This window comes from Chlorocebus sabaeus, chromosome 11 (genome assembly GCF_047675955.1).
Source record: "Chlorocebus sabaeus isolate Y175 chromosome 11, mChlSab1.0.hap1, whole genome shotgun sequence".
Classification (NCBI taxonomy): Eukaryota; Metazoa; Chordata; class Mammalia; order Primates; family Cercopithecidae; genus Chlorocebus; species Chlorocebus sabaeus.
The window spans coordinates 97,552,656-97,579,748 of NC_132914.1; the positions used below are offsets into that span (position 1 = coordinate 97,552,656).

General features: G+C 39.9%; 1 protein-coding gene and 1 pseudogene across 2 annotated transcripts; one reads left to right on the plus strand and one right to left on the minus strand.

Annotated features, from left to right (window-relative positions):
* Positions 1 to 1,330, minus strand: part of LOC103239522 (golgin subfamily A member 2-like) — a 48,670-nt pseudogene extending 47,340 nt beyond the window's left edge.
* A 35-nt stretch (positions 1,331 to 1,365) lies between these two features.
* Positions 1,366 to 25,429, plus strand: ACTR6 (actin related protein 6). 2 transcript variants are annotated; one of them, XM_008004365.3, is made up of 11 exons: positions 1,366 to 1,498; positions 5,348 to 5,465; positions 6,089 to 6,157; positions 8,424 to 8,547; positions 10,849 to 10,984; positions 11,071 to 11,127; positions 13,032 to 13,130; positions 13,226 to 13,304; positions 19,405 to 19,576; positions 21,063 to 21,141; positions 24,779 to 25,429. In XM_008004365.3, the coding sequence occupies exons 1-11, from the start codon at positions 1,431 to 1,433 to the stop codon at positions 24,906 to 24,908; spliced, it is 1,131 nt and encodes a 376-aa protein (XP_008002556.2). In that variant the 5' UTR covers positions 1,366 to 1,430; the 3' UTR covers positions 24,909 to 25,429. The 2 variants fall into 2 exon arrangements, with proteins under 2 accessions (XP_008002556.2, XP_008002555.2); XM_008004364.3 differs by having other exon boundaries at positions 1,367 to 1,498; positions 21,003 to 21,141.
* Positions 25,430 to 27,093: the final 1,664 nt, after the last annotated feature.

Sequence of the window (27,093 nt, forward strand, 5' to 3'; positions counted from 1 at the left end):
CCGCAGGCGAGGCAGGGGGCGCCGACAGAAGCGCCCAGGCGGTTGCAGGGCGCGCGGTCCTACCTCAAGCACCTTGGCGACTCCCGCGCTGTGCACCTGGAAGTGCGCAGGCTGCTCCACCGCCTCGTCGGCGCACTGGTAGCTGAAGCAGGCTTCCGCTATGTCCAGGTGACCGAGGGGCAGCGGGTCGTGGGGGTTCTTGAAGTAGCAGAGGCAGCAGCGGCGCGCGTCCAACGCGAACCGGCTGCTGTGATAGCCGCGCAGTCGCGCTGGTTCCCGCGCGGGACCCGCCCGGCGCTCTTCGGCCTCCCCCTTGCAGTCGCTGCCCTCCTCTGGCCGGGCTCCGGCCCCGGTATGGCTGCCTGTGAGCCAACCGTAGGTGCCCGGGCCCCCGCGCCTTCGCGCTGCCACTGCTGCGCTCCCTGCCCCCGAGGCGCCGCTCCCCGCTGCCTCGCTCCTCCCGCAAGCGCTCAAAGTGGCCTGGGACTTGCAGTCGCCTCCCGGCCCCTCCAAGCCCGCTGGCAGTTGTCCTCGCCCGCTGGCCGTTGCCCCCGCCCGCTGACCGTTGCCCCCGCGGCGCCCCGGAGGCCAGGTCCTGCCTCCCGCACCTGCCAAGTCCCTGCCCTGCAGGAGTCTCGCTCTGTCGCCCAGGCTGGAATGTAGTGGAGCCATCTCGGCTCACTGCAACCTCCGCCTCCCGGGTTCAAGCAATTCTCCTGCCTCAGCCTCCCGGGATTACAGGAACCCGCCACCTCGCCCGGCTACTTTTTGAATTTTTAATAGAGACGGGGTTTCGCCGTGTTGGTCAGGCTGGTCTCGAGCTCCTGACCTCAAGTGATCTGCTTGCCTCGGTCTCCTAAAGTGCTGGGATTACAGGCGTGAGCCACCGCGTCCGGTCCAAAAGCCATTTTTGGATGAGAAAGACTCAGCTTCGTCCTGAAGAGCAAGTGGAATGGGGAAGAGGACGGCATGAATGTGAGTCCAAGAGCAAGGCAGTCGATAGACCTTCTTGCTGCGTATGGTTTTGCACTTTTTTCTTCAAAGAATGTCATCGTCTGAAGAATGCTATCGGAAGACACACACATATACACACACATGCACACACACACATCACGCAGCCGGTTCTCTACAGGATTAGAAAAAAACTTGCGCAAATCAATCTGCGCAGTTAAAAACAAATACGAAATGAGCGAGAAAGCACTTAGCAGTCAAATCTCGCCACCACATAAACAGGTTAAGTTTGGAAGCAAAGCGGACACTCCCTAAGTCTGTGCTGCTTAGCATCTCCGACTTCCGGCGTTCACCGTTGCTAGGGTGACCAGAGGCGCGTCCTAATGCTCCGCCCAACAAACCATAGAGTACCGGAAAAAGCTCGAGCAGAGGGGTCGGAAAGGGAAAACAACGGCGGCTGCGGTGTGGTTGGTGGTGAAATGACGACCTTAGTGCTGGATAACGGAGCTTACAACGCCAAAATCGGTTACAGCCATGAAAATGTGTCGTAAGTGCTTTCTTTCTCCGAGGGACAAGATATATACGCCTAGTGGTTTCATGTGCTACGTTTCATCTCCGGACATCAATGAACTGCAAACGCCCCCGCGCGGCCCTAACTTAGCCAGAGGGATTCTCTGGTTGGAGCTGGGTGGGTGGTTGTGATGCTTTGAATTGAAATTGATTTTGGTTTTAGTTTTGGGCTGCGAGGCCCCGGAAGTGGGATGTCTGTCTTATTTCTTAAGAGGAAATAGCCAAGGAAAATAGACTTGTAGAGATGCGTTCCTAACAGAAGGGTCCGTAAAGTTAATCAGCCTTTGGAAACTGTGGGCAGCGTGTTTGGGTGTATGTGAATTTTCCTGGGTACAAGATTATAGGTTTCATTAGATTCTCAAAGGGTTCTATGACCCCCTAAAAGTCTAAAAATCACGGTTTTAGGATCTAGAGGCTTTGAAGACTGGCCTACTGGCCGACCTAGTTGGTAAGGTCAGTTAAACAGAAGTACTATTAATACAATGGCATTCATAACATGTATAGTCATAAAATATATGTTTGAATAAATAAGTAGCTTAAAGTCATGCCTTCCCTTTATCAAATTAACAGAGCATTAAAAAAATTCTTATCTTCCTCCTTTCCTTGTTTTTCATTTCTTTTGAAAAAGAAAGAGGGAAATCAAACTGAATAGGAATGTAAATTGTTACAGCCTTTCTGGAAAACGTTTTGGCAATCTGCATCGTTATCATTGTCGAGGCTGGAGTGCAGTGGTGCGATCTCAGCTCACTGCAGCCTGAATTCAAGTGATCTTCCCGCCTCAGCCTCCGGAGTAGCTGGGATTATAGGCGTGCGCCACCACGCCTGGCGAATTTTTTGTATTTTTAGTAGAGATGGGGTTTCACCGTGTTGGCCAGGTTGGTCTCGAGTCCCTGGCCTCAAGCAATCTACCTGCGTTGGCCTCCCAAAGTGCTGATATTAGGGGTGTGAGTCACCACACCCAGCTGACACAGCAAATCTTTTTTTTTTTTTTTTTTTTTTTTTTTGGAGAGGGAGTCTCGCTCTGTCGTCCAGGCTGGAGTGCAGTGGCACCATCTCGGCTTGCTGCAACATCTGCCTCCCGAGTTCAAGCCATTCTCATGCCTCAGCCTCCCAAGTAGCTGGGACTACAGGCGCGTGCCACCGTGCCCAGCTAAGTTTTTTTTTTTTAGTAGAGATGGGGGTTTCACCATATTGACCAGGCTGGTCTGAATTCCTGACCTCGTGATCTACCTGCATCGGCCTCCTAAAGTGCTGGGATTACAGGCGTGAGCCACCACGCCCGGCCACGACACAGTAATTCTATTATTACTTAGAGAATTAATTAGAAGTACTTTGTATTATTCATAGACATCGTATACAGGCAGCCAAAAAAATGGGAAGCAAGCTAAATAATCAGGAATAGTATATTGGCTAAATACATCAAAATACAACCATGAGATTGATAACAAATTCAGCTTCTTAAAATTATGTCTTCAAAGAATATTTAAACATGTAGGGAAAATGTTGACAGTATTATAAGTGAAATAAGCAGGTATAAAACATTTTTTACAGTATTATCCCAGTGTCGTGTTGTATGTGTATAATTGATAATGGCTTTAGTTTGTCTTCCAAACCAGATTGTAAGCTCATGGCAAACAGCAAGAGGCCGAGGGGGGGTGGATCACGAGGTCAGGAGATCGAGGCTACCCTGGCTAACACGATGAAACCCTGTCTCTACTAAAAATACAAAAATTAGCCGGGCATGGTGGGGGGCGCCTGTAGTCCCAGCTACTTGGGAGGCCGAGGCAGGAGAATGGCCTAAGCCTGGAAGGCAGAGCTTGCAGTGAGCTGAGATCAGGCCACTGCACTCCAGCCTGGGGCGACAGAGGGAGACTACGTCTCAAAAAAAAAAGTAGTTGCTACTTCTGTACCCCGTAGCTGCAGCAGTCTCCAATCTTTTTGGCACCAGGGACTGGTTTCATGGAAGACAATTTTAACATGTGTTTGGGGGTATGGGTTTGGGTGACGGTTTTGAAATGAAACTGTTCTCAGGTATTAGATTCTCACAAAAAAAAGTGTGCAAACTAGATCCCTTGCATGCACAGTTCAAAATAGGGTTCGTCCTCCTATGAGAACCTAACGTGCTATGGATGATCTGACAGGAGATGCAATTTAGATGTTAATGCTCATGGCCCCATCCCCCTTCCCCACCCTGGTGCTCACCTCTTGCCATGAAGGCTTGATTCCCAACAGACCACAGACAGGTAACAGACCACAAGCCCTGCAGCTGGGGACCCCTGCTCTATAGCATCTTGCTGATTGAAGGTCTTTGGCTTCATGGGAACTTAATTTCTTTCTTTCTTTTTTTCTGAGACAGTCTTGCTGTGTTGCCTAGGCTGGAGTGCCGTGGCGTGATCTCTGCTCACTGCAATCTCCGCCTCCTGGGTTCAAGCAGTTCTCCTGCCTCAGCCTCTCCAGTAACTGGGATTACAGGCACGCACCACTATGCCCAGCTAATTTTTGTATTTTTTAGTAGAGATGGGGTTTCACCATGTTGGCCAGGCTGGTCTTGAACTCCTGATCTCATGATCTGCCCGCCTCAGCCTTCCAAAGTGCTGGGATTACATTCATGAGCCACCGTGCCCAGCTGGAAACTTAATTTTTAGGCCATAATTTTTAACTTGTGAATCTTTTTTCTTTTTTTTTTTTTTTTTTGAGACGGAGTCTCACTCTGTTGCCCAGGCTGGAGTGCAGTGGTGTGATCTTGGCTCACTGCAAGCTCTGCCTCCTGGGTTCACGCCATTCTCCTACCTTGGCCTTCAGAGTAGCTGGGATTACAGGCATGAGCCACCACGCCTGGCCTAACTTGTGAATCTTTAATCCAAATGGTATTAAGACTTTCTGTGTTAAAGCCAGAAAGACTAAGACCTTTACCAAAATACTGGCTCTCATCTCTGCAGTGGCAGAAGCAATACTGACCTGTAAGGATTTCTTGAGGATTATTAGAGAAAGGATCCGTATAGAACTTGTTACATACTGAATTTAAAAAAAAAAAATGGGGGGGAGCATTTTAATGTTATTATTATTGTGAAATAGAGACAGGGCCTTGCTCTGTCCACCCAGGCTGGAATGCAGTAGTAGGATCACAGTTCATTTCAGCTGCAAACTCCTGTGTTTAAGCAGTCCTGCCTTAGCCTTCCTCTAAAAGATAGGAATATAGATGCTTATCACCGTGCCTGCCTGATTTGTATTTTTCTTTTTTTATTTTATTTTATTATTATTTTTGAGACTGAGTCTTGCCCCGTCGCCAAAGCTGGAGTGCAGGAGTGCGATCTCAGACCACTGCAACCTCCACCTCCCAGGTTCAAGCGATTCTCATGCCTCAGCCTCCCTAGTGGCTGGTACTACAGGCGTGTGCCACCATGCCTGGCTAATTTCTGTATTTTTTTTTTTGTAGAAATGGGGTTTCACCCTCTTGGCCAGGCTGGTCCCGAACTCCTGACCTCAAGTGATCTGCCCGCCTTTGCCTCCCAAAGTGCTGGGATTACAGACATGAGCCACCACGCCCGGCCTTATTTTTTATTTTTTGTAGAGACAGGTTCTGGCTGTGTTGTCTAGGCTGGTCTTAACTCCTGGTCTCAAGTGATCATCTTGCTCCCAAAGTGCTGGGATTATAGGCATGAGCCCCCACTCCCAGCCTTTTGTATTATTTTAAGACAGAATGAGAAACACTGCATATACCAATCTTAGGATACACTAGTCTTTTGGCATCAAGAGTAGTGGTTAAGTAAAAATGTTTTTAGGAGCTAACTATTTAGGGGATAATTATTTGTTTCCTTGTTTCTAGGGTTATTCCTAATTGTCAGTTCCGGTCAAAAACAGCACGTCTTAAAACTTTTACTGCCAACCAGATAGATGAAATAAAAGACCCTTCTGGACTGTTTTACATCCTTCCTTTTCAAAAGGTAATCCAATTAATTATGTTTCATTTCTAGCATTATAGACCTAAATTTAAAGATAATTTTAATTGTATGTAGAAGGCTGTGTGTAACTTAAATTTTAACTGCAACCTAATTAAACCCAAATTAAAATTTAATTGTTTGGGTAAAAATAAATGACCATTATTTAGTTACTTATTGTGAGTACTGATTTTTACTTAATTAACTCTTAAGTGGTATGCACACATTAATGTAAGAAAACAAGTATAGGGAGGCAACTGTATATATATATATAGGTGTGTCTTTTGAACCTCTGACATTTTAGTTATTGCTTATTTGTGAGGGTTTTTTTTTTAACTTTTTAAAGGAGAAAAACGTACTAACATAATCGGTTTGAAATTCATACAGCATTATACCTATGTAGCAAACCTGCACGTTCTGCACATGTATCCCAAAACTTAAAGTATAATAAAAAAATTTTTTTAATTAAAAAAAAGAAATTCAAACAGCATTACACTGGAAATGGTAACCATAGATAGAAATCAGTGATTTAGAATCTGATTTTTAAATATTATTCAAATATTTATAATCTGATTTTTAAAAATTATTCAAATAGTCTTGATACTTAAATTTACAAAAATATTTTTTAGGGCTACTTGGTGAATTGGGATGTTCAAAGACAAGTTTGGGATTACCTTTTTGGAAAAGAAATGTATCAGGTAACAAATTAGAGTATGTATTCAAATTCTATTTCCGTGTTTAATTGTAATGAAAAATTATAACTTACATTTTAAGATTTATAAACTTATGAGTATATTCTCAGTACATATTTAAGTCACTTTTAAAATAAATAATAAATGCAAGTGAATAAAATTTCCATGTTGAAGTAGAGGTTGAGTAAAGATAGTCTATATGAAACTCAAAATTTTACTTCAGATTTCTATTATTAGATCAATTCACTGTATTATCTTAATTTTCACAATAAAACGTCTTTGCTTACGTATCTAAATACGTGAATATTACAAGAAGATTTTGTTGTTTTTAATGCCTGTAATGTGATTATAGGTATACAGAGAAAATGTTCAAGTTTTAATACTTCTCAAGAATGTGTGTGAGAGAATTACATAAACTTGAATATCTTAAGCTTTTTTTTTTTTTTTTTTTTTTTTTTTTTTTAAATTTCAAACATCTACAGGCCAAGCGTGGTGGCTCACGCCTGTAATCCCAGTACTTCGGGAGGATGAGGCAGGTGGATCACTTGAGGTTGGGAGTTTGAGACGAGCCTGGCCAACATGGTGAAATCCCGTCTCTACTAAAAATACAAAAATTAGCCAGGCATGGTGGCACACACCTGTAGTCCCAGCTACTCGGGAGGCTGAGGCAGGAGAATTGCTTGAACCCAGAAGGTGGAGGTTGCAGTTAGCCGAGATTGCGCTACTGTATTCCAGCCTGGGTGAGACTATGTCTCAAAAAATAAATAAATACATAAATAAAACATCTGCAAGTATTTTTTAAATATGATTTTCTTTTCTTTTTAATAGAGATGCCCAGGCTGATCTCAAACTCCTGGGCTTAAGCAATCTGCCCCAGGCGTGAGCCACCACACCCAGCCCAATTTTCTCTTGTTTTATCTTTGTCTTGTCCTGTCCTGTCTTTTTTTTTTTTTTTTTTTTTTTTGAGGTAGAGTCTTGCTCTGTCACCCAGACTGGAGTGCAGTGGCACAATCTCGGCTCATTACAACCTCCGCCTCCCAGCTTCAAGTGATTCTCCTGCCTTGGCCACCAGAGTAGCTGGGACTACAGGCACGTGCCGCCACACCCAGCTCTTTTTTTTTTTTTTTGTATTTTTAGTAGAGATGAGGTTTTACCATGTTGGCCAGGCTGGTCTGGAACTCCTTACCTCAGGTGATCTGCCTGCCTCGGCCTCCCAAAGTGCTGGGATTACAAGCTGAGCCATCTTGCCTGACCTTGTTTTCGTTTTATTTAGAAACGTAACAACAGCCCCAATATTAGTTGTATCATTCATTAATGTTTCCATAATTGTCTTTAAACAATTTTATGGTAACATTTTATTTTCTTTCATTTTTTAGAGGCAGAGTCTTGCTCTGTTGCACAATCATGGCTCACTGCCGCCTCAATTTCCCAGGCTGAAGCAATTCTCCTACCTCATCCTTCTAAGTAGCTGGGTCTACAGGCATGCACTGCCATGCCTCGCTAATTTTTATTTATTATTATTATTATTATTATTATTATTATTATTTTTTTTTTTTTGAGAAGGAGTCTCGCTCTGTCGCCTAGGCTGGAGTGCAGTGGCCGGATCTCAGCTCACTGCAAGCTCCGCCTCCTGGGTTCACGTCATTCTCCTGCCTCAGCCTCCCGAGTAGCTGGGACTACAGACGCCCGCCACCTCGCCCGGCTAGTTTTTTTGTATTTTTTTTTAGTAGAGACGGGGTTTCACAGTGTTAGCCAGGATGGTCTCGATCTCCTGACCTCGTGATCCGCCCGTCTCGGCCTCCCAAAGTGCTGGGATTACAGGCTTGAGCCACCGCGCCCGGCCCATTATTATTATTTTTTAGTAGAGATGGGGTCTTGCTATGTTGCCCAGGCTGGTGTCAAATTCCTAGCCTCAAGCAATCCTCCCACATCAGTCTCCCAAAGTGCTGGGATTACAGGTATGAGCCACTGTGCCAGGCTGGTAACATTTTATTAGTGCTACCTCCAAGAGAAGTAAAACTGCATAATAGTTAAGTACATGGATTCTGTAAGTAGACTCCCTGGATTCAAATCTTACCTATGTCATTAAATAGCTCTATGAACCTTGGTCACTTATTTAACTTTTCTGTGCCTCAGTTTGCTCATCTATTAAATGAGGATAGTAATAAGACTTATCACGATTATTGTGAGGATTAAATAAATTTGTATATGTAAAACAAGTGTTAATTATCGCTACAAATTATAAAACATTTTGGAATATTTTCTTCTATAGGTTGATTTTTTAGATACTAATATTATTATCACTGAACCGTACTTTAACTTCACTTCAATTCAAGAATCGATGAATGAAATTCTATTTGAAGAATACCAGTTCCAAGCAGTATTAAGAGTAAATGGTGAGTTCAAGTTTTCACTGGAATTGAGTTATATGACTATGGATATGAATAGGGTAATATTTATAAAGTCCCAAAATATTAAGTGGCATTCTTGGCTGGCGCAGTGGCTAACACCTGTAATCCCATCATTTGGGGAGGCTGAGGTGGGTAGATCACTTGAGTTTAGGAGTTTGAGATCAGCCTGGGCAACATGGTGAAACCCTGTGTCTACAAAAAAATAGAAAAATTAGTTGGGCGTAGTGACACACACCTGTAGTCCCAGCTACTTAGGAAGCTGAGGCAGGAGGATCATTTGAGCCCGGGAGATTGAAGCCGCAGTGAGCTGTGATCGTGCCAGCCTGGGTGACAGAGTAATATCCTGTCTCAAAAAAAAAAAGAAATTGAGTTATGTGAAATGTGAATATGGGTATGAACTGAGTAAATAAACTCTTAAAGTTCCAGAATACTATGTGGCATTTTTTCGATTTGGATTTTTTTTTTTTTTGAGACCGGGTTTTGGTCTTGTTGCCCAGGCTGGTGTGCAATGGAGCGATCTCTACTCACTGCACCCTCTGCCTCCTGGGTTCAAGCGATTCTCCTGCCTCAGCCTCCCAAGTAGCTGGGATTACAGGTGTGTGCCACCATGCCTGGCTAATTTTGTATTTTTAGTAGAGATGGAGTTTCACCATGTTGGTCAGGTTGGTCTTGAACTCCTGATCTCAAGTGACCCACCCGCCTTACCCTCCCAAAGTGCTGGGATTACAGGCATGAGGCATCGCGCCTGGCAAGTCTTGGAATTTTAAAACTAAACGAACCCTCAGAGATTATATAGTCAGACATCTCTCATTTTATCTTTTTACTAATATTTCTTTCTAAAGAAGTTATTAGCCACATATTTCTCATTTCTGAAAGATTCTGAGGTAGTTATCTCTTCTGTCATTTATATGTTTGCAATTATTATTGTTTGTTTGTTTTTGTTAAGTCAGGGTCTGGCTCTGTTGCCCAGGCTAGAGTGTGTTGACACGAATATGGCTCACTGCAGCCTCCACCTCCTGGGCTCAAGGTATCCTCCCGCCTTAGCCTCCCAAGTAGCTGGCACCACTGGTGTGTGCTGCCACATCTGGCTGATTTATTTATTTTTTGTAGAGACAGGTTCTCATTTTGTTGCCCAGGCTGGTCTTGAACTCCTGGACTCAAGAGATCTTCCTGCCTCGGCCTCCCAGAGTGCTGGGATTATAGGCGTAAGCCATGGCTCCAGGCCCAATTCTTATTGTTTGAAATTATGTTAGTAGCTCAGGCTGCCAGTGTGAGGGAGAACAATCTGTAAATATCATCTAGAAGCAAGTTTATTACAGGCTTAGATTACGTGACATGGTTGGGTACAATGAAAGTATTTAAATATTTAATTTTCAGAATTTAAGTCCGTATAAGCAGCAGTATGTGCAGTGGTTAAGGACACAGTCTCAACCAGGTGCAGTGGCTCATGGCTATAATCCCAGAACTTTGGGAGGCCAAGGTAGCAGGACCACTTTAGACTAGGAGTTTGAAATCAGCCTGGTCAACATAGTGAGACTCCATCTCTACAAAAGAAAAATTAAAAAATTAACCAGGCATGGTGGTGCATGTGTATAGTCCCAGCTACTGGAGAGGCTGAGGCAGCAGGATCACTTGAGCCCAGGAGGTGGATGTTGCAGTGAGCCATGATCGTTACCACTGGGAAGGTTCTACTGGCATCTCATGGGTAGAGGCCAAGATGCTGTTAAACATCCTACAATGCATAGGAAAGCCCTGTACAACAAGGAGTTATCCAGCCCCCAATGTCAATAGTTCTGAGGTTGAGAACCCTGCTGTACAGACACGCAGCCTAGGTTTGAATCCTGGCTCTGGTACTTCCTAACTGTGTGACTTTGAGTACATTAATTAATTTCTCTGAGCTTCAGGTTCCTGATCTGTAAAATGGAATTGCTTTGAGTATTAACACACACATTCGTTATACAGATTTTAGAATAGAGTCTGGCATGTAATAAATGATCAGTAAAAATGAGCTGCTGTTGTAGTAATTATTTTAAACTATGGAGTGAATATTTACCTTTAAAAATGGATACCAAATTTTTATATGTTTACCATGTAAGTGTGGTGTTTTAAAGTATAAACACTATAAAGATCTTTTGACAGTTCTGAATAGTATTGTAAATTAACATTTTTCTTGTAATTAAAGGGAACATTTTTGTCTTGCTGCTTGTCTTTGTTTTCTTCCTTTTTAATTGCTTTAGAGTAGTGTTATATTTTTGTTCACTTTTTTCTTTATCTTTTTTTAAATAGCTGGGGCTCTCAGTGCACATAGGTATTTCCGAGATAATCCTTCCGAACTGTGCTGTATCATTGTTGATAGTGGATATTCCTTTACACATATAGTTCCTTATTGTAGAAGTAAAAAGAAAAAAGAAGCAATTATTCGGTGAGTTGCATTTAATTTTCATGTTGTTTCTAAAGATTAAACAGAATGATATGTGCAATAATTAAATTTGAGTTCTCCTCTTTCAGGATAAATGTGGGAGGAAAACTCTTAACCAATCATCTAAAGGAGATCATATCTTACAGGTGATGCTTAGCTTTGATTCTTTGGGAGGATGGGGCTCTGGGGAGGAACTTTTTAAAGTAATTTAAGATCATTCCTAACTTTTAAGGCCAGGCATGGTAACTCATGCCTGTAATCCCAGCACATTGGGAGGCCTAGGCGGGTGCATCACTTGAGGCCAGGGGTTTGAGACCAGCCTGGGCAACATGGCGAAACCCCACCTCTACTAAAAATACAAAAATTAGCCAGGTGTGGTGGTGCGCACCTGTAATCCCAGCTACTTGGGAGGCTGGGGCATGAGAATCACTTGAACCAGGAGGTGGAGGTTGCAATGAGGCAAAATCGCACCACTTCACTCCAGCCTGGGTGACAGAGTGAGACTCTCTCTCTCCAAAAAAAAAAAAAGGAAGAAATAAAATCATAAGTGTTGTACATTAACTTATGCTACTATTTTTAATTTTATTTTGTTTAACACATAAGTAGATTTCTTAAATCTCAATTTCTTGTTACATTAACTTTGGATGGTATCATACCATCAGTATCCCTTTGCTCCCCTAAGTGCCCTACTCCTTTATATTTGCTCCCCTACTGTGTCACTGACTGCTGGCAACCACTGATTGGCTTTCCATCACTATATGTTTGTTATTTGAAGAATATTAGTTGCTTTATGTTTGTTTTCTTTTTACAATTTTATTATTACTATTATTGTTATTTGAGGCAAGTTCTCACAATGTTGCCCAGGCTGGTCTCAAACTCCTGGGCTCAGGAGATCTCCCATCTCAGCCTCCCTTAGTAGCTGGGATTACTGACCTGCACTTCGCGCCCCTGAGCTTGGCAAGAATGTTACAGTCTCAGATAACTAGAAGGAGGATATTGAGTGTTACCAACACACAAAAAAATGGATAAGTGTTTAAGATGATGGATATTCTAGTTATCCTGATCTGATGCACTGTGTGGGTTTCTTTTTGATTTTGAGACAGGGTCTTACTTTGTCACCCAGGCTGGAGTGCAGTGGTGTGTTCATGGTTCACTGCATCCTCAACTCCTAGGCTCAAGAAATTATCCTGCCTCAGCCTCCCAGGTAGCTGGGACCACAGGCATGTGCTACCACACCTGGCTAATTTTTGTAAACAGGTTCTCACTGTGTTGCCCAGGCTGGTCTGAAACTCGTGAGTTTAAGCTGTCCTCCTGCCTCAGCCTTCCAAAGTGCTGGGATTACAGGTATAGCCACAGCTCCCAGCAAACCATCACTGTGTACCTGAGAAATATGTATAATTATTACATGTCAACTTAAAGTATACACATATATGTTTTAAAAATACTGGTGGGAGAGTGAATACTGGGATGGCCACACCCAGTCATGCCATACATTTAGCAATTTTTTCATTAAAAATAATTATGGCCAGGTGCAGTGGCTCACATCTGTAATCCCAGCACTTTGGGAGGTGGAAAAGTTTTTGTTTATTGTTAAACATCTTTATTTCTATAGTAAGCCAATGTTTAAGCTTCACCCGCAGTCAAATATTTATTATTAAACAGCTTGTATGTGCTTGGTACTGTGTGCTGACTCAACAATGCTTAATATAATCAGAAAAGAAAGTGCATAGAGTTAAGGCATTGTAGCCAGATTCTATTCAGAACGGTTTGCGGGGGGATGTTTGCTCTTTAGTTAGATAAACGCCACTTAATATCTTTGTTTTCAGTTTCCTTACCTATAAACTGACTAATACCTACCCTCATAGGAATAGTGTGGAAATTAATGGAAGTGACAGTATTCCATAAAGTTAAAATTATTTTACACATTCAAGAATTTAAAATTTCAAAAAATCAGTTGCCTGAAAATTTAATTCCAGAAAAAAATTTCAGATAATTGTAAATTATATTTAATTGTTTCTGTTTCAAATTTTACAACTTTTATTTCTGTTAGGCAGCTCCATGTTATGGATGAAACACATGTGATTAATCAAGTGAAAGAAGATGTATGCTATGTGTCTCAGGATTTTTATAGAGACATGGATATTGCAAAGTATGTATAATGACAGTCTAAGAATTGGAAAGTAGATTGTTGGGGGATGTTACACATAATTAGAATATTTCATAAATCTCAATTTTGTTTTCCAGGTTGAAAGGAGAAGAAAATACAGTAATGATAGACTATGTCTTGCCTGACTTCAGTACAATTAAAAAGGGCTTTTGTAAGGTAATTCTTAAAAACCATCAATGGATGGTTGCTATGGCTCATGTCTATAATCCCAGCACTTGGGGAGGCCAAGATGGGAGTTAAGAGACTGGCCTGGGCAACAAAGCAAGCCCCTGTCTCTCATTATAAAATTAAAACAAAACAAAACAAACAAAAAAAAAACAGTGATATTTCAAGTGATCACCTCAGTTAGATTTGAGAAGAATTTCATTTAGGCTGGGTGCAGTGGCTCACACCTGTAATCCCAGCACTTTGGGAGGCTGAGGCAGGTGGATCACGAGGTCAGGAGTTCAAGACCAGCCTGGCCAACATAGTGAAACCCCGTCTCTACTAAAAATATAAAAAAAATTAGTTGGGTGTTGTGGCGGGTGCCGGTAGTCCCAGCTACTTGGGAGGCTAAGGCAGGAGAATCACTTGAACCCAGGAGGTGGAGGTTGCAGTGAGCTGAGATCACACCACTGCGTTCCAGCCTAGGTGACACAGCTAGACTGTGTCTCAAAAAAAAAAAAAAATAATAATTCACATCCAGCTGGGATTGGCAGGGCCTTAGAGAGTTGCTTTTCTTTTGTCTGTTTGTTTTTTGTTTTTTGTTTTGAGACAGCATCTCACTCTGTGACCCAGGCTAGAGTGCAATGGTGCGATCACAGCACTCACTATAACCCTGACCTCCCAGGCCCAAGTCCTCCTGTCTCAGCCTCCAGAGTTGCTGTGACTGCAGGCATGTGCCTCCACGCCTGGCTCATATTTGTATTTTTTGTAGAGATGGGGTCCTACAGTGTTGCCTAGGCTGACCTCAAACTCCTGGGCTCAAATGATCCTCCTGCCTTGGCTTCTAGGTGTTGGGATTACAGGCATGAGCCACAGCTCCTGGCCCTTAGAGAGTTGTTGATTACTACCTTCCTGCTGGCCATTTCACCAGGCGAAAGTGAAATCTGATTGATAAATTTCTTAGTAAATTTATTTAGAAAAAGAACTATCAGCCAAAAGATAGCACATAGGGCAAATCTGGAGATAAACAGTATCATTATGTATATTATGGCTAACCCATTTTTGTTTACTAGTTTAAATTGAGTTAGAAATTGGTTATTTTCCTATTGTGAAAATTATTGACATAGCTGACCCAGGGCCAAATTTCACTTCTGTTGGGTCTGGTATGATTAGGTTAGAAAAGGGCAAAATCCAATGGAGTTTCAAAGTGTTGAGAAGCAGTTTATCATGGATGTCAAAATAATTTCTATTTATCTTTGATCAGCTCAGATAAAATGACTTCTGTGTTTAGGTAAATGTAAAGTTTACGTTTCTGGTTACCAACTTGATGAGGACTGTTGGGAAGTTAAAAATCTTTGATCAGAAACATAAGCACATTTGCACAAGGAGACATTTATAATATTCATTGCAGTGCACTTTAAAATAGTGAAAAATTGAGTCCTGCCTAAATATCCACTAATGGAAGAAGAATAATTTTTGAATATGTTCATATAATAAAATAATAAGCAGTAGTGAAATCAAGTAGAGCTTATATAAACAGCATGAATAAATCTCAGAAATCTGATTTTCATAGAAAAGCACATTTTAGAAAGCTATGTATACTTTTAGTCTATGCAGAATAATATATGTTCTCTTTTTTTAGTGAGAATAATAATGTTATTAAGGTATACTTAAATATGAAGTAAAAGTATAACAAACTATGTATGTGAATGATAAAACACCAAATTAGGGGAGTGTTAGCTTATCTGTAAAGTTACATTAAGCTGGTTGGTGAATACATGGGTTTTATGTAGTTATTTATACTTAGTATGCCTGAAAACAAAAATGAATTTTTTTTGGCCAGATTATTGAGGTGAAATATGAAGCAGAGTTCAGAGACCACTTGGGGCCCTATAAAAACTGAAATCATCCTTTTATGTTCTTAGAAACAGATCCTTGTGACTGGTTGTGGTGGCACACACCTACCTATAATCCCAGCATTTTGGGAGGCTGAAGTGGGAGGATTGTTTGAGGCCAGGAGTTTGAGACCAGTCTCAGCAACAAAGTGAGACCCTGTCTCTATGGAAATAAATAAATAAATTAATTAATTAAAATCAGCTGGGCATGGTGTCGCACACCTGTAGTTCTGGCTACTCAGGAAGCCGAGGCAGGAGGATTGCTTGTGCCCATGAATTCAATTTTACAGTGAACTATGATCATTTCACTGCACTCCAGAACTGGGCAACAGAGCCAGACCCTGTCTCTTTAAAAACAGAAGAAACAGAAAACAAAAAATGAAACAGATCCTTTTGAAAGGACCTAGGCTGGCTTTCAGAAATGGGAATTAAGAGACATGATGGGAAAAGGTTGCGTGGGCATGCATCAGGTAGAGAGAAACTGGAAGCCCAAGTCCTAGCTAGGATATGGAAGGTGTGTTTTTTTTCTTCTTTACAAGACGAGGAAAACTGCCCCAAACATTTAAATACCAAACCTCTTTCTTACTAGGAACATTTAATCATCGTCATATTTTATAGCTGATACTTTGTGGAAAATTTATGGTACTCTGTAGGGTTAACAGGGGTAAAGCAACCCTGATTTCTACAGAGATGGATCTGAGTGAAGTCTCAGTGACTTCCAGTCTGAAACCTGACTGGTCATTGGAATCTCTCAGGGCACTTCAAAACAAAACCAAACCTGTATCCATGTTCTCAGTTCCTCTTCCTAGAATTACTTATTTCGTAAGTTTGAAAACTTAAAACCTCTTCCAGATGATTAGATAGTCAACTAGGAAATCTTTCTTTTTAGAACAACTCTCCTTCCCTGCAAATGACAACCTATTGGTTTATTGGACATTTTCTTCTAAACTCTGCCGGCTTCTTCCTTGTCAAATCATAAGCCGTGTTTTCTCAAGTGAGTACCTTATGCAATAAACCAGTAGAGGTGTGGTTATTCTCCTAGTTGACCATTAATTTACTCATCTTTAGAAAAGGCAGAAGCCATATAAGGTTTCTTATTGGCCTTTGACCTTGTGAACAGAATCTGGTTATGGACTGCACTTAATTTACTCAGGATACACTGTTGCTGATTCTCATATCTAATGTGTATTTTAATATCAGATGAGTGGACACAGTCAGTTGGAACTGGGCTTTTGGCAGACGATACAGTGTTACAGCAAATGTTTATTGTAGAAAGAATGGTTTAATGTTTGTCAATTTTGTTAAAATGTATACCTTATTCAGAGTCTGTGTTAAATCATCTTAATTTTTTAAAGATTTAGAAACAGTTATATTTTATAGATTGGGATTTTGTATATTGTTTTGATTTTAATACTTGATTAAAATAAACATTTCAGAGCCTTTACTCCTAGGATTTTGTTAACACTTGAACTTTGATAGTTTCAAGAATATTTTTAAGTAGTTGGGGGAAGTTACATACTTGATTTTCTAGCACTAATGGTAGTAACAATAGCAATAAAAATAGGCCTGTAATATCCTTACAGATAACAACCAATAGAAATTCCAGTTTTCTTTCTTATCAGAAAGAGGAAGCCTGCTAATGTATAATGAATTTGACTGACCTAAATTGAGAAAATTGTCCTCAACATTGATTAGCACTTTCTGCAGAGCCAGTATAACATACATTGATCATTTCTTTGTACTGGAACTAACTTTATGAGGGCTGTGTAGTAATCATGACCTACATTGATACATGACCTAAAGTAGCAGCTCCCAGTGACACTTAAAAATTTCATTTGTCTGTGTCTAAAATAAAAGTCTTTTTGTAATTATACTCTTTTGTAATTATACTGTAATAAAACAGAAACTACTTGTAGTACCAGATTACATTTTTTGTTTGTTTGTTTTGAGACAGGGTCTTGTTCTGTAGCCCAGGCTGGAGTGCAGTGGTGCGATCATGGCTCACTGCAGCTTTGGCTCTCAGGCTCAAGTGATCCTCCCACCTTAGCCTCCCAAGTAGCTGGAACCACAGATGTTTGCCACCATGCCTAAGTTTTTAAAAAGTTACTTGTAGAGACGAGCTACCACACTCATCTGTGTTGCCCAGGCTAGCCTCAACTCCTGGGCTCAAGTGATCTTCCCACTTTGGCCTCCAAAGTGCTGGGATTATAGGTGTGAACCAGTGTGCCCAGCCTCCAGATTACATGTTAATGGTTAATGGCTTTAGTGCTAACATTTAACAAGGATATCTAGACTGGCTCTCTCCCCTAGTTAGTCATTTAATCCAGAATAAGTCCCATGATCCTCTTCTGTCAGTCAGGTCTATGAACTAGATAACCTCTAATGTTTTGTCAACTGAAATTCTCTAAGTCTGCAACTATCTCAGGTTATTTTGAATGTTGACAAAATGACTTATATCGCTTAAACTCAAGTCAGTGAATGGCTGGAATTTAATGAATTTGTAAATTCATAGAAAATATTTTCCATTCTGCTTGAGAAGGAAGAATACTTCTGTGAGGCATAATATTCTTCTCTTTGTTAATATAACTGTATTTTGGGTTAAAAGTGATTTATAGTTTTCTGGGTTAAAAGTGATTTATAGTTTTCTGTTCTTCCTGGAGTATTTGTGAATATTGTGTAATTTTCAGGATATTTTTTATTCTAGAATAATGTTTTGAGCACGGAATTCCCAAATGATCAAAATCTAACCATCTATATCCAGGTTATGAGTGGTAGTATCGTGGAAGGAACATTTTGTATATGCTTTGGGTTATGATGTGAATGACCTTGAACAAGTAATATGCTCTTGCAGAGCCCAATTGCATCATTACTTTAAAAGGAAAATATGCCTGTGTTACAGGGTTATATGAGAGTTCAGTGGGATAATGTATGTAATATGTTTAATGAATGGTATGTTGTTGTCTTGCATACTGTTACTCAAAAATTTATTGAGTACTGTGTGCCAGGTACTTTTTTATGCTAGTTCGTGGATATGTGGTGGTGAACAATATAAGCTATGAAGGATAATGTAGGGTGATAGAGAATAGTGAAGGATCTGTTTATTTGGGAAGCAGAAAAAACCTCTCAGGAAGCTGAAATCTGAATAGAGAGTAGATGGCTGATCATATTAAGGAATCTATAATGTTATTTATATGTTACTTTTTAATAAATTGCTAGTGTTTTAATATATTTTAAGTATTTTTATACTTACATAAAGGACTGGGACCTATCCTTTCATGGGAGAACAACTGCATTAATAAGTCAAATGAAATGAGTGTCTTTACCTGAATCTAGGAAAGCTGTTGGTTGTAAAATTGAGAGGGACCATTATTTTTAATGATTTAGAATATTGTGAGAGAAGATTATTTTTTCTAGCCCCCTCAGCACTACAGCTCACAGAATGGGTGGGGTAGCAGAAAATATATAACAAGAAAATATGAGTCATGGTTGTTTAAAGTTTGTTTGTTGTACATAGGCCTTATAATTATAAGGTAATTTCAAGGATAAGGACCATGGACTTGCTTAAATCATTTGTAAACTAATTTAGAATAGAGATTGAATACACAGTAAAGAAATGTAGAGATGTAGGCTGTTTCCAGAAGGGAAAGGGGAAATCCTAGTAGAATAGAGGCACATATCCAGTAAACACCTAAATTAGGGGAGTGAAAGCAGACAGTAGAAACACAAGACATAGTAAATTTTTTTGTTATTTAGAGTGTGTTCTTTGTTCCCTAGGAACTAGAATCATTGTACCATTAGAGATAGATTATCAAGTTCTCTCTTGTCTGTTCGCTTTTTTTTCTTTGTATTTTATTTTATTTTATTTTTCTTAAGAGACAGGTGTCTTGCTATGTTTCCCAGGCTGTCTTGAACTCCTGGGCTCAAGTGATCCACCCGCCTTGACCTCCTAAAGTGCTGGGATTACAAGCGTGAGCCAGGGCACCTGGCCCTCTTTGTATTTTAAAGTGTGTGGAATAAAGCTGCCAAATTATCTTTGAAGGAACAGCCATATTGGCATCAGTAATTATTTAGTTGTGTTTTGTATGATTTTGGCAACAGTAAAGGCAGCCACATTTTTCTCAATTTTGAGAATCCTGACACTTCCAAGAACATGGTTAATATATTAGTATTGCATATTATTAATGTAACTTAAACTTTTAATCTTCTTTTTCTTTAAGCCAAGGGAAGAGATGGTGTTGAGTGGAAAATACAAATCTGGGGAACAAATTCTTCGTTTGGCCAATGAGAGATTTGCTGTTCCAGAAATACTCTTTAATCCTTCTGATATAGGCATTCAAGAAATGGGAATTCCAGAAGCTATTGTCTATTCAATTCAGAATCTACCTGAAGGTACATAAATAGAGTAAAATACTAAAGAATTATAATTGTTTAAAAAGAATCATAAGCCCTATGAACGCTGTTTCTTCTAAATAATTTCAGGGAAATTGGTGAGTCTGTTTTATTTGCAGAGATTTCTAGATCCCATAATGCACTTAAATAATTCTTGATTCATCTTTAAGTATAAGTTTTTTTCTTTTATCTTTTTTTGTGATTATAAATTTGATAGAGGAGAAATCATTATGGTCCATTTAAACTTGAAGAAATGTATCTCTCCATGAGTATTAAATTGCCATATCCCTTTTAGAAAAGTTTTCATTTAACCCAGATCTGTACAGAATAAAAATTTATAACTTAACAATTTAATGGTTTTCAGCTATTGGTGGACTGACTTATTCTTTCTGTTATATTTAGAGTAACATACAGGATTAATTTTAAAGGGATTGGAATATGGTGTTTCATAGTGATTTCTGGATTCTCCTGAAACATGCCTTAAGTAAATAATGTTCTAGAGTTTTAGGATACTTTAATATCTCCCTGGTTCACAAGAAGTAGGCATTGGAGAAAATCTAGCACAGGCCATGTACTTTCCTCTCATAAAAAATAATAATAATAATAATAATACTATCCGTACATAATTATTTCACAGCTATTTTCATATTTCCCATTTTATATAAGGTTGCAGTCACGATGTGTACAACATTTTGTACTACACTGCTTTAATGTCATGGCAGAGTGAGACTCAAGGTCAATATAAGGAAACTCTGCCCTTGTTTTACTGAACAGAAACGTTAGGTGGGACAGCTTGTACCTGTTCATTCCTGATGGATTTTCCAGTGGTGTTTTGAAGGCTTTTAATACTTAACATTTGCTATCATGTAACTTTAATAAGTGTTCATACTTAGATCCCTTCTTTAAACATAGATTATGAGTGTTTTTAACTATCAAAGGTAAGTATTGCACAGCATATATGTTTGCCTCAGTGAGATAATGTGGAGATGTGGGCTTGTAAGTTCAAATGTCATGAAAGACCTTTTCATCCTTATGATAGCTCACAGTCTCAGCCTACAGCAAGACCCCTCCCCCCCATTTTAAAGAATAATAATTATAATTATCAACTTTTTTTTTTACTACAGTGTCACTCATTTTTATATGGCTTACATGAGTGTACAGTAAGTAGCCAGTAGTTTACCCCCCTCACCTTAGATTTTTCTTTTAAAGATCTATGAGGTCATATTTCACTCTTTAATGTCTTTATTTGTATAAACTGTAACTTCATTACAAATCTTAGAATGGATCTGAAAATTTATTTGATTTCCCACCAGTAACTCTAATCCCTAATTGCTTCTTATCTGATCCCTCATCCACATCTTTCCAGAAAAGTAAACAGATTTTCTAATGCCTTTTTTCCTTTTCTTCTCTTTTTCTTCTTTTAAAGAAATGCAGCCGCATTTTTTTAAGAACATTGTCTTGACAGGAGGAAATTCCCTTTTCCCAGGATTTAGGGATCGGGTTTACTCAGAAGTTCGATGTCTTACACCAACAGATTATGATGTTTCTGTTGTGCTGCCTGAAAAGTAAGTGTTGTTTTATATAGAAATGAAACATGGAAGTCCGCATATAGCAAAGGTGGTCTGTTGACTTGAGTTTAAAGCCTGGATCTCCCATGGTGGCAGGTTTATTTCACCTGCTGAATATTAATTTCTCTTCTTCAAAAATTGAAATGATAAACCTTATATTTCACTAAATTAAATGGAAGTATATAAAGTGCCAACCATAATGTTTCGTACACAATGGGTGCTCAATTAAGTATATGGGGTGATTACTCCCATGTAGTAAATCAGCCTTGGTCCTAAGAGATTTTTATAGGCAAAGCAATCAAGCTATTATCTATATAGTTTATCTGAGATGTATTATTTCTTGACAGTTTCTGTCAGGAATAGAAATTGAATAATTGAACCATTGTGATAAGTTTTATCAATTCATAAATTATTTTAGAATTTTAAAAATTCCCCTTTAAATGACTTTTAAATTTCAAAACTGTTTTATGTCTACCCTGTACCCTGTTATATGAGAAAAAGTACATATCATCACTTCCACTTTAGTGGTTAAAATAAACTACGGTAGGGCCAGGCGCAGTGGTTCTCACCTGTAATCCCAGCACTTTGGGAGGCTGAGGCAGGCAGATCACTTGAGCTCAGGAGTTTGAGAACAGCCTGGGCAACATGGTGAAGCCCCGTCTCTATAAAAAATTAGCCGGATGTGCTGGTGTGCACCTGTAGTCCAAGCTAGTCAGGAGGCTGAGGAAGGAGGATCATTTGAGCCCAGGAGGTGGAGGTTGGTGTGAGCTGAGATTGCACCACTGTATGCTAGCCTGGGTGACAGAGCGAGACTCTGTCTCAAAAACAAACTAACAACTCCCCCCCACCCGCTACAAAAAACCAAAAAAAACGAAGGTAGAATTTTACAGCTCTAAGGGCTTATATATCATCCTATTCAATATTCATATTTTGTAAATAAATAAACAAGGGCTCATGAGTTGGCAAATGCCTTATAGTGAGTTAATAGCAATGATCAGATTAAAACCCAGTTTTCTTACCTTGAGTGAGGACTTCTTACCAAAATATATGTCTAAAAAACTCACCCCTAGTGTTAGTGGCAGAGTTGCAAACAAGACCCCACATACCTGACTCTTAATTCTAGAGTTTTGCTTTAAAGCTAAAGTAGAATTTTCCAAAATCAATAGAAGTTCATAGAAGGCCCTCATTGGTATCCCTTTCTTTTACAGCTATGAGATAAATGAATAAACAATTTAAAAATATTGGGATGATTTTTCTCACCACTAATGTTCATATGTTCTTAAGAGTATAAAGCATATTGGCTTTTTGTCTTGCATGCACAGGTTACAGGCCAAAGGATCCACAGAAATAAGTCTTATTATTTTATTAAATAAATTTTTATTGTGCATCCACTGCTTTTATATATGTATAAATATATGTGTATACTTACATATAAATCCATTTTTATAAAAGCTTAATGCAAATATAATAAATACAATAAAGAAAACATTTATTGGCCAGGTTTGGTGGCTCACACCTGTAATTGTACCACTTTGGGTGGCCAAGGTAGGGAGATCACTTGAGTCCAGGAGTTGAAGGTTACAGTGAGTTAGGATTGCGTCAGTGCACTCCAGCCTGGGCAACAGTATGTGACCCTGTCTCTAAAAAAAAGAAAAAGAAAAAAAAGAAGGAAAAAAGAAAGAAAAGAAAACCTTCTTTCTTTTTTTTTTTTTTCTGTAGAGACAGTCTCACTGTTTCACACAAGCTTGCCTCCAACTCCTGGGCTCAGTAATCTTCTGCCTTAGCTCAGCCAAGTTGGGTTTTGGGGTTTTTTTACTTTTTTTTTTTTTTTTTTTTGAGATGGAGTCTCACTCTGTTGCCCAGGCTGGAGTGCAGTGGTGCAATCTCGGCTCACCACAACCTCCACTTCCCGGGTTCAAGTGAATCTTCTGCCTCAGCCTCCCGAATAGCTGGGGCTATAGGTACACGCCATCATACTCGGCTAATTTTTGTACTTTTAGTAGAGGTGGGGTTTCACTATGTTGGCCAGGCTGGTCTTAAACTCCTGACCGTGTGATCTGCCCGCCTTGGCCTCTCAAAGTGCTGGGATTACAGGTATGAGCTACTGTGCCTGGCTTTGGGTTTTCTTTTTTTTTTTTTTTTTTGAGACAGTCTTACTCTGTCACCAGGCTGGAGTACAGTGGTGTGATCACGGCTTACTGCACCCTTGATCTCTGGACTCAGGTGATCCTCTCACCACAGCCTTCCATGTAGCTGGGACTGCATGCATGCGCCACCATGCCTGGCTAATTTTTAAAATTTTTGGTAGAGATGGGATCTCGCTGTGTTGCTCAGGCTGGTCTTGAACTCCTAGGCTCAAGCAGTCCTCCCACCTCGACCTACCAAAGTGCTGGGATTACAGGTGTGAGCCACCATAACCGACCTTTGTTTTAATACAGACAAAGTTTCCTTCTGTTACTTGTGTGATCACAGCTCACTGCAACCTTGAACTCCTGGGTCCAACCAGTCCTCCTGCCTCAGCCTCCTAAGTAGCTAGGACTACAGGTATATGCCACCACACTTGACTAGAAAACATTGATTTAACTTTTTTCTTTACCTTTTTCAGATTTGAAACTCTAAACTGGGGAAAAAGAAGAGTAGAAATAGAATTGAGTCATAACACAAAGTATAACCTTGGTTGTAGATAGCAAAACCAAACTAGATGTTTTACTCGCTCTAATTTTACCTATTGTCTGTGTCTTCCCACATAATTGTTCATCATACACTGTGTTTTCTGTTTCGTTTATTAGAGGCAACAAAGTGTAGCAGCAAAAGCACAGACTGTGAAAACAGTTCTGAGTTAAATCCTAGTTCCAGCCTAAATTCTAGTTCCAGACTTAACTTCTCTGAGCCTCATTTTTCAAATCTATAAAGGGGGCTCACAACTATAATCCCAGCACTTCGAGAGGCCGAGGTGTGTGGATCACCTGAGGTCAGGAGTTCGAGACCGGCCTGGCCAACATGGCAAAACCCCACCTCTACTAAAAATACAAAAAAAGTAGCCATGTGTGGTGGCATGTGCCTGTAGTCCCAGCTACTTGGGAGGCTAAAGCAGGAGAATTGCTTGAACCTGGGAGGTGGAGGTTGCAGTGAGCTGAGATTGCACCACTGCACTCCAACCTGGGCAGTGAGGTTGAGATGGAGTGAGGCTCCATCTCAAAAAGAAATAAAGTAGCTATTTTATGGGTTGCTATGAGAATTACTGAGATGACATATCTTTGCCACATTCAGAATTTAGACTCAGTATGACAGTTTTTCTTTTTAGGCATCTTTTGATCTTTTGCTTATATTCTTGTTTTTTCCTTAGAATTAGAGGGTCCATAAATTCAAGACATAGGGAAAAAGGAACATTTACTATTTTGTAGCAGTGAGCAAGGTTCCTTTCCTTTTTGGGTTGCTCTACTCATACGAAATGTATGTTTATTTCTGTACCTTAAATGATTTTCTGTTGGGTTGGGTAGAGCTTGCCACATTTTAATGGCAAAAAAAAAAAACCCACAAATTACTTTTGCACCAACCTAATAAGTAATTTATGTTTCAGGCATTTCAGTTTTCCTGTAAAATCATCTGGGTTCATTTATACCTTTATTTTCAGCCCTATTACTTATGCCTGGGAAGGTGGAAAATTGATATCAGAGAACGATGATTTTGAAGATATGGTGGTAACAAGAGAAGATTATGAAGAAAATGGACATAGCGTCTGTGAAGAGAAATTTGATATTTAAGCAACATTTTTGAATGAAAATCTGACTAGTTGTGACCGTAAGGTTTAATTTCAAAGTTCCTTTTAAAAGAGGTTAAGGAACTGTGTTACCTTTCATTCTAAGAAAAAGGCTTGAATTTATAAATACTTTGATTGATTGCTAATTTTCAAAGGCTTTTTATGTAGGTTATTACAGTAAACTGTAACTTAGTCCACATTTTCATTTAGGAGCTAGACTACCATAACAATGCTTATGCTGTTTCCAAGGGTAGGTTATTTTTCATTAAAAGAAGAAAGAATGAATGCATTTTAAGTTTAATTCTTCATAGGTGAAAGCACAAATTTAACTGCTTCACTGGACAGTTTTCCTTAGAAGGTAGTTTAGTGTGACTGTGACTAAAGTATTTTATTTAAAAATTGTCATTCTTATTTATACATTCTAAAGTTGGAAAGACTGATCTTATATGTGTATAATGTTTATTTTGTACCTAGAGTACATTTAAAAGGGTGGAGACTAAACTAATAAAGTTTTTTTGGTCACTAGTGTGTTGGCAGAATATCTTATTTCACTCATAAAAGTACTATTTTTTTTAGGATGTATGAAAAGAGATTTGAAGTTAACTCAGGGTTGTGCAAGAATTCTTTTATTTATTTATTTATTTATTTTGAGACAGAGCCTTGCTCTCTCACCCAGGCCGGAGTGCAGTGGCGTGATCTTGGCTCACTGCAACCTCCGTTTCCCAGGTTCAAGCAATTCTCCTACCTCAGCCTCCCGAGTAGCTGGGATTACAGGTGTGTGCCACCACCACCACGCCTGGCTAATTTTTGTATTTTTAGTAGAGACAGGGTTTCACCATGTTGGCCAGGCTGGTGTCGAACTCCTGACCTCATGATACACTCGCCTCGGCCTCCAAAAGTGCTGGGATGACAGGCGTGAGCCACCGCACCTGATCCTACAAATTGATTTTTGAAATTAATGAACATAAACCCTAATCCTTTTATCACTAGGATCAAAGCTTTCATCCATTTCAACACCTATCTAATTTTGAAACTTTATTGCTAAATATAGATGTTGTTTTAACATATTTGATTTCAAAGAACACTTTTAACATTAGCTCTATCTGGAGACGGTATTGGTCATAAAAAATTGACTCTAGGCCAGGTGCGGTGGCTCACGCCTGTAATCCCAGCACTTTGGGAGGCTGAGGTGGGTGGATCAGAAGGTCAGGAGATCGAGATCATCATGGGTAACACAGTGAAACTCCATCTCTACTAAAAATACAAAAAATTAGACGGGCGTGGTGGCGGGCGCCTGTAGTCCCAGCTACTCAGAAGGCTGAGGCAGGAGAATGGCTGAACCGCCCAGGAGGCAGAGCTTGCAGTGAGCAGAGATGGCGCCACTGCACTCCAGCAGGGGCGACAGAGCGAGACTCCATCTAAAAAAAATAAATAAAATAAAATAAAATTGGCTCTAAATAGTTAAATCTGGAGTGACACTTTAAAGATATATATTGTTGTGGAAAAACATTTTTGAATTTTTGAATTCAGTGATGATTGCCTCAACATAGCAAACTGATCATGTTCACCTATTTCTCTACCTGTTCCAAATCCCATTAAACGTCTGCTGGGGAGGGGAGGGAAGTACATGAGGGAGAAATACACAGGGTACATTTCAGTGCTATTTGTGATACAGCGTTTCTCAAGCTAGATATTGAACACTGGGTATTCATTTTATTAGAGTCCATATTATGTGCATGACAAAATTCTGTTATCCTTTGTAAGATTAAATCCGTAATTCTAGTAAACAAAAAGAGTACTAGTGATGTGGAGAAGTGTCCAAAATATGGAAAACAAATACGATTAGATTGTTAGAGAAACAAGAAAACCCATATCCCAAATCAGGGCAGGAGAAAACTACCAAACAGGTAAGAACAATTCCAGAGATATTTTAATCTTAGGATGAATACAGAGAATAGGAGAAGGCTGGGCATGGTGGCATGTGTCAGCAGTCCCAGCTACTCAAGAGGCTGAGGTAGGAGGATTGCTTGAGCCTAGGAGTTTGAGGCTGCAGTGTGCTACAGCTGCACCTGTGAATAGCCAGTATATTTCAGCCTGGGCAATATAGTGAGATCCTGTCTTAAAAAAAAAAAGTAGAAGGAGATCATGGGTTAGCCATTAAAAGATTGAAACCTACAGCTGTGCCCTAC

Coding starts and splice junctions, on each gene's coding strand:
- ACTR6 (XM_008004364.3), top strand. CDS start 1,431: ATGACGACCTTAGTGCTGGATAACGGAGCTTACAACGCCAAAATCGGT. Junction 19,577..21,002: donor AATTCAGAATCTACCTGAAG/GTACATAAATAG, acceptor CTTCTTTTAAAG/AAATGCAGCCGCATTTTTTT. Junction 21,142..24,778: donor TCTGTTGTGCTGCCTGAAAA/GTAAGTGTTGTT, acceptor CTTTATTTTCAG/CCCTATTACTTATGCCTGGG.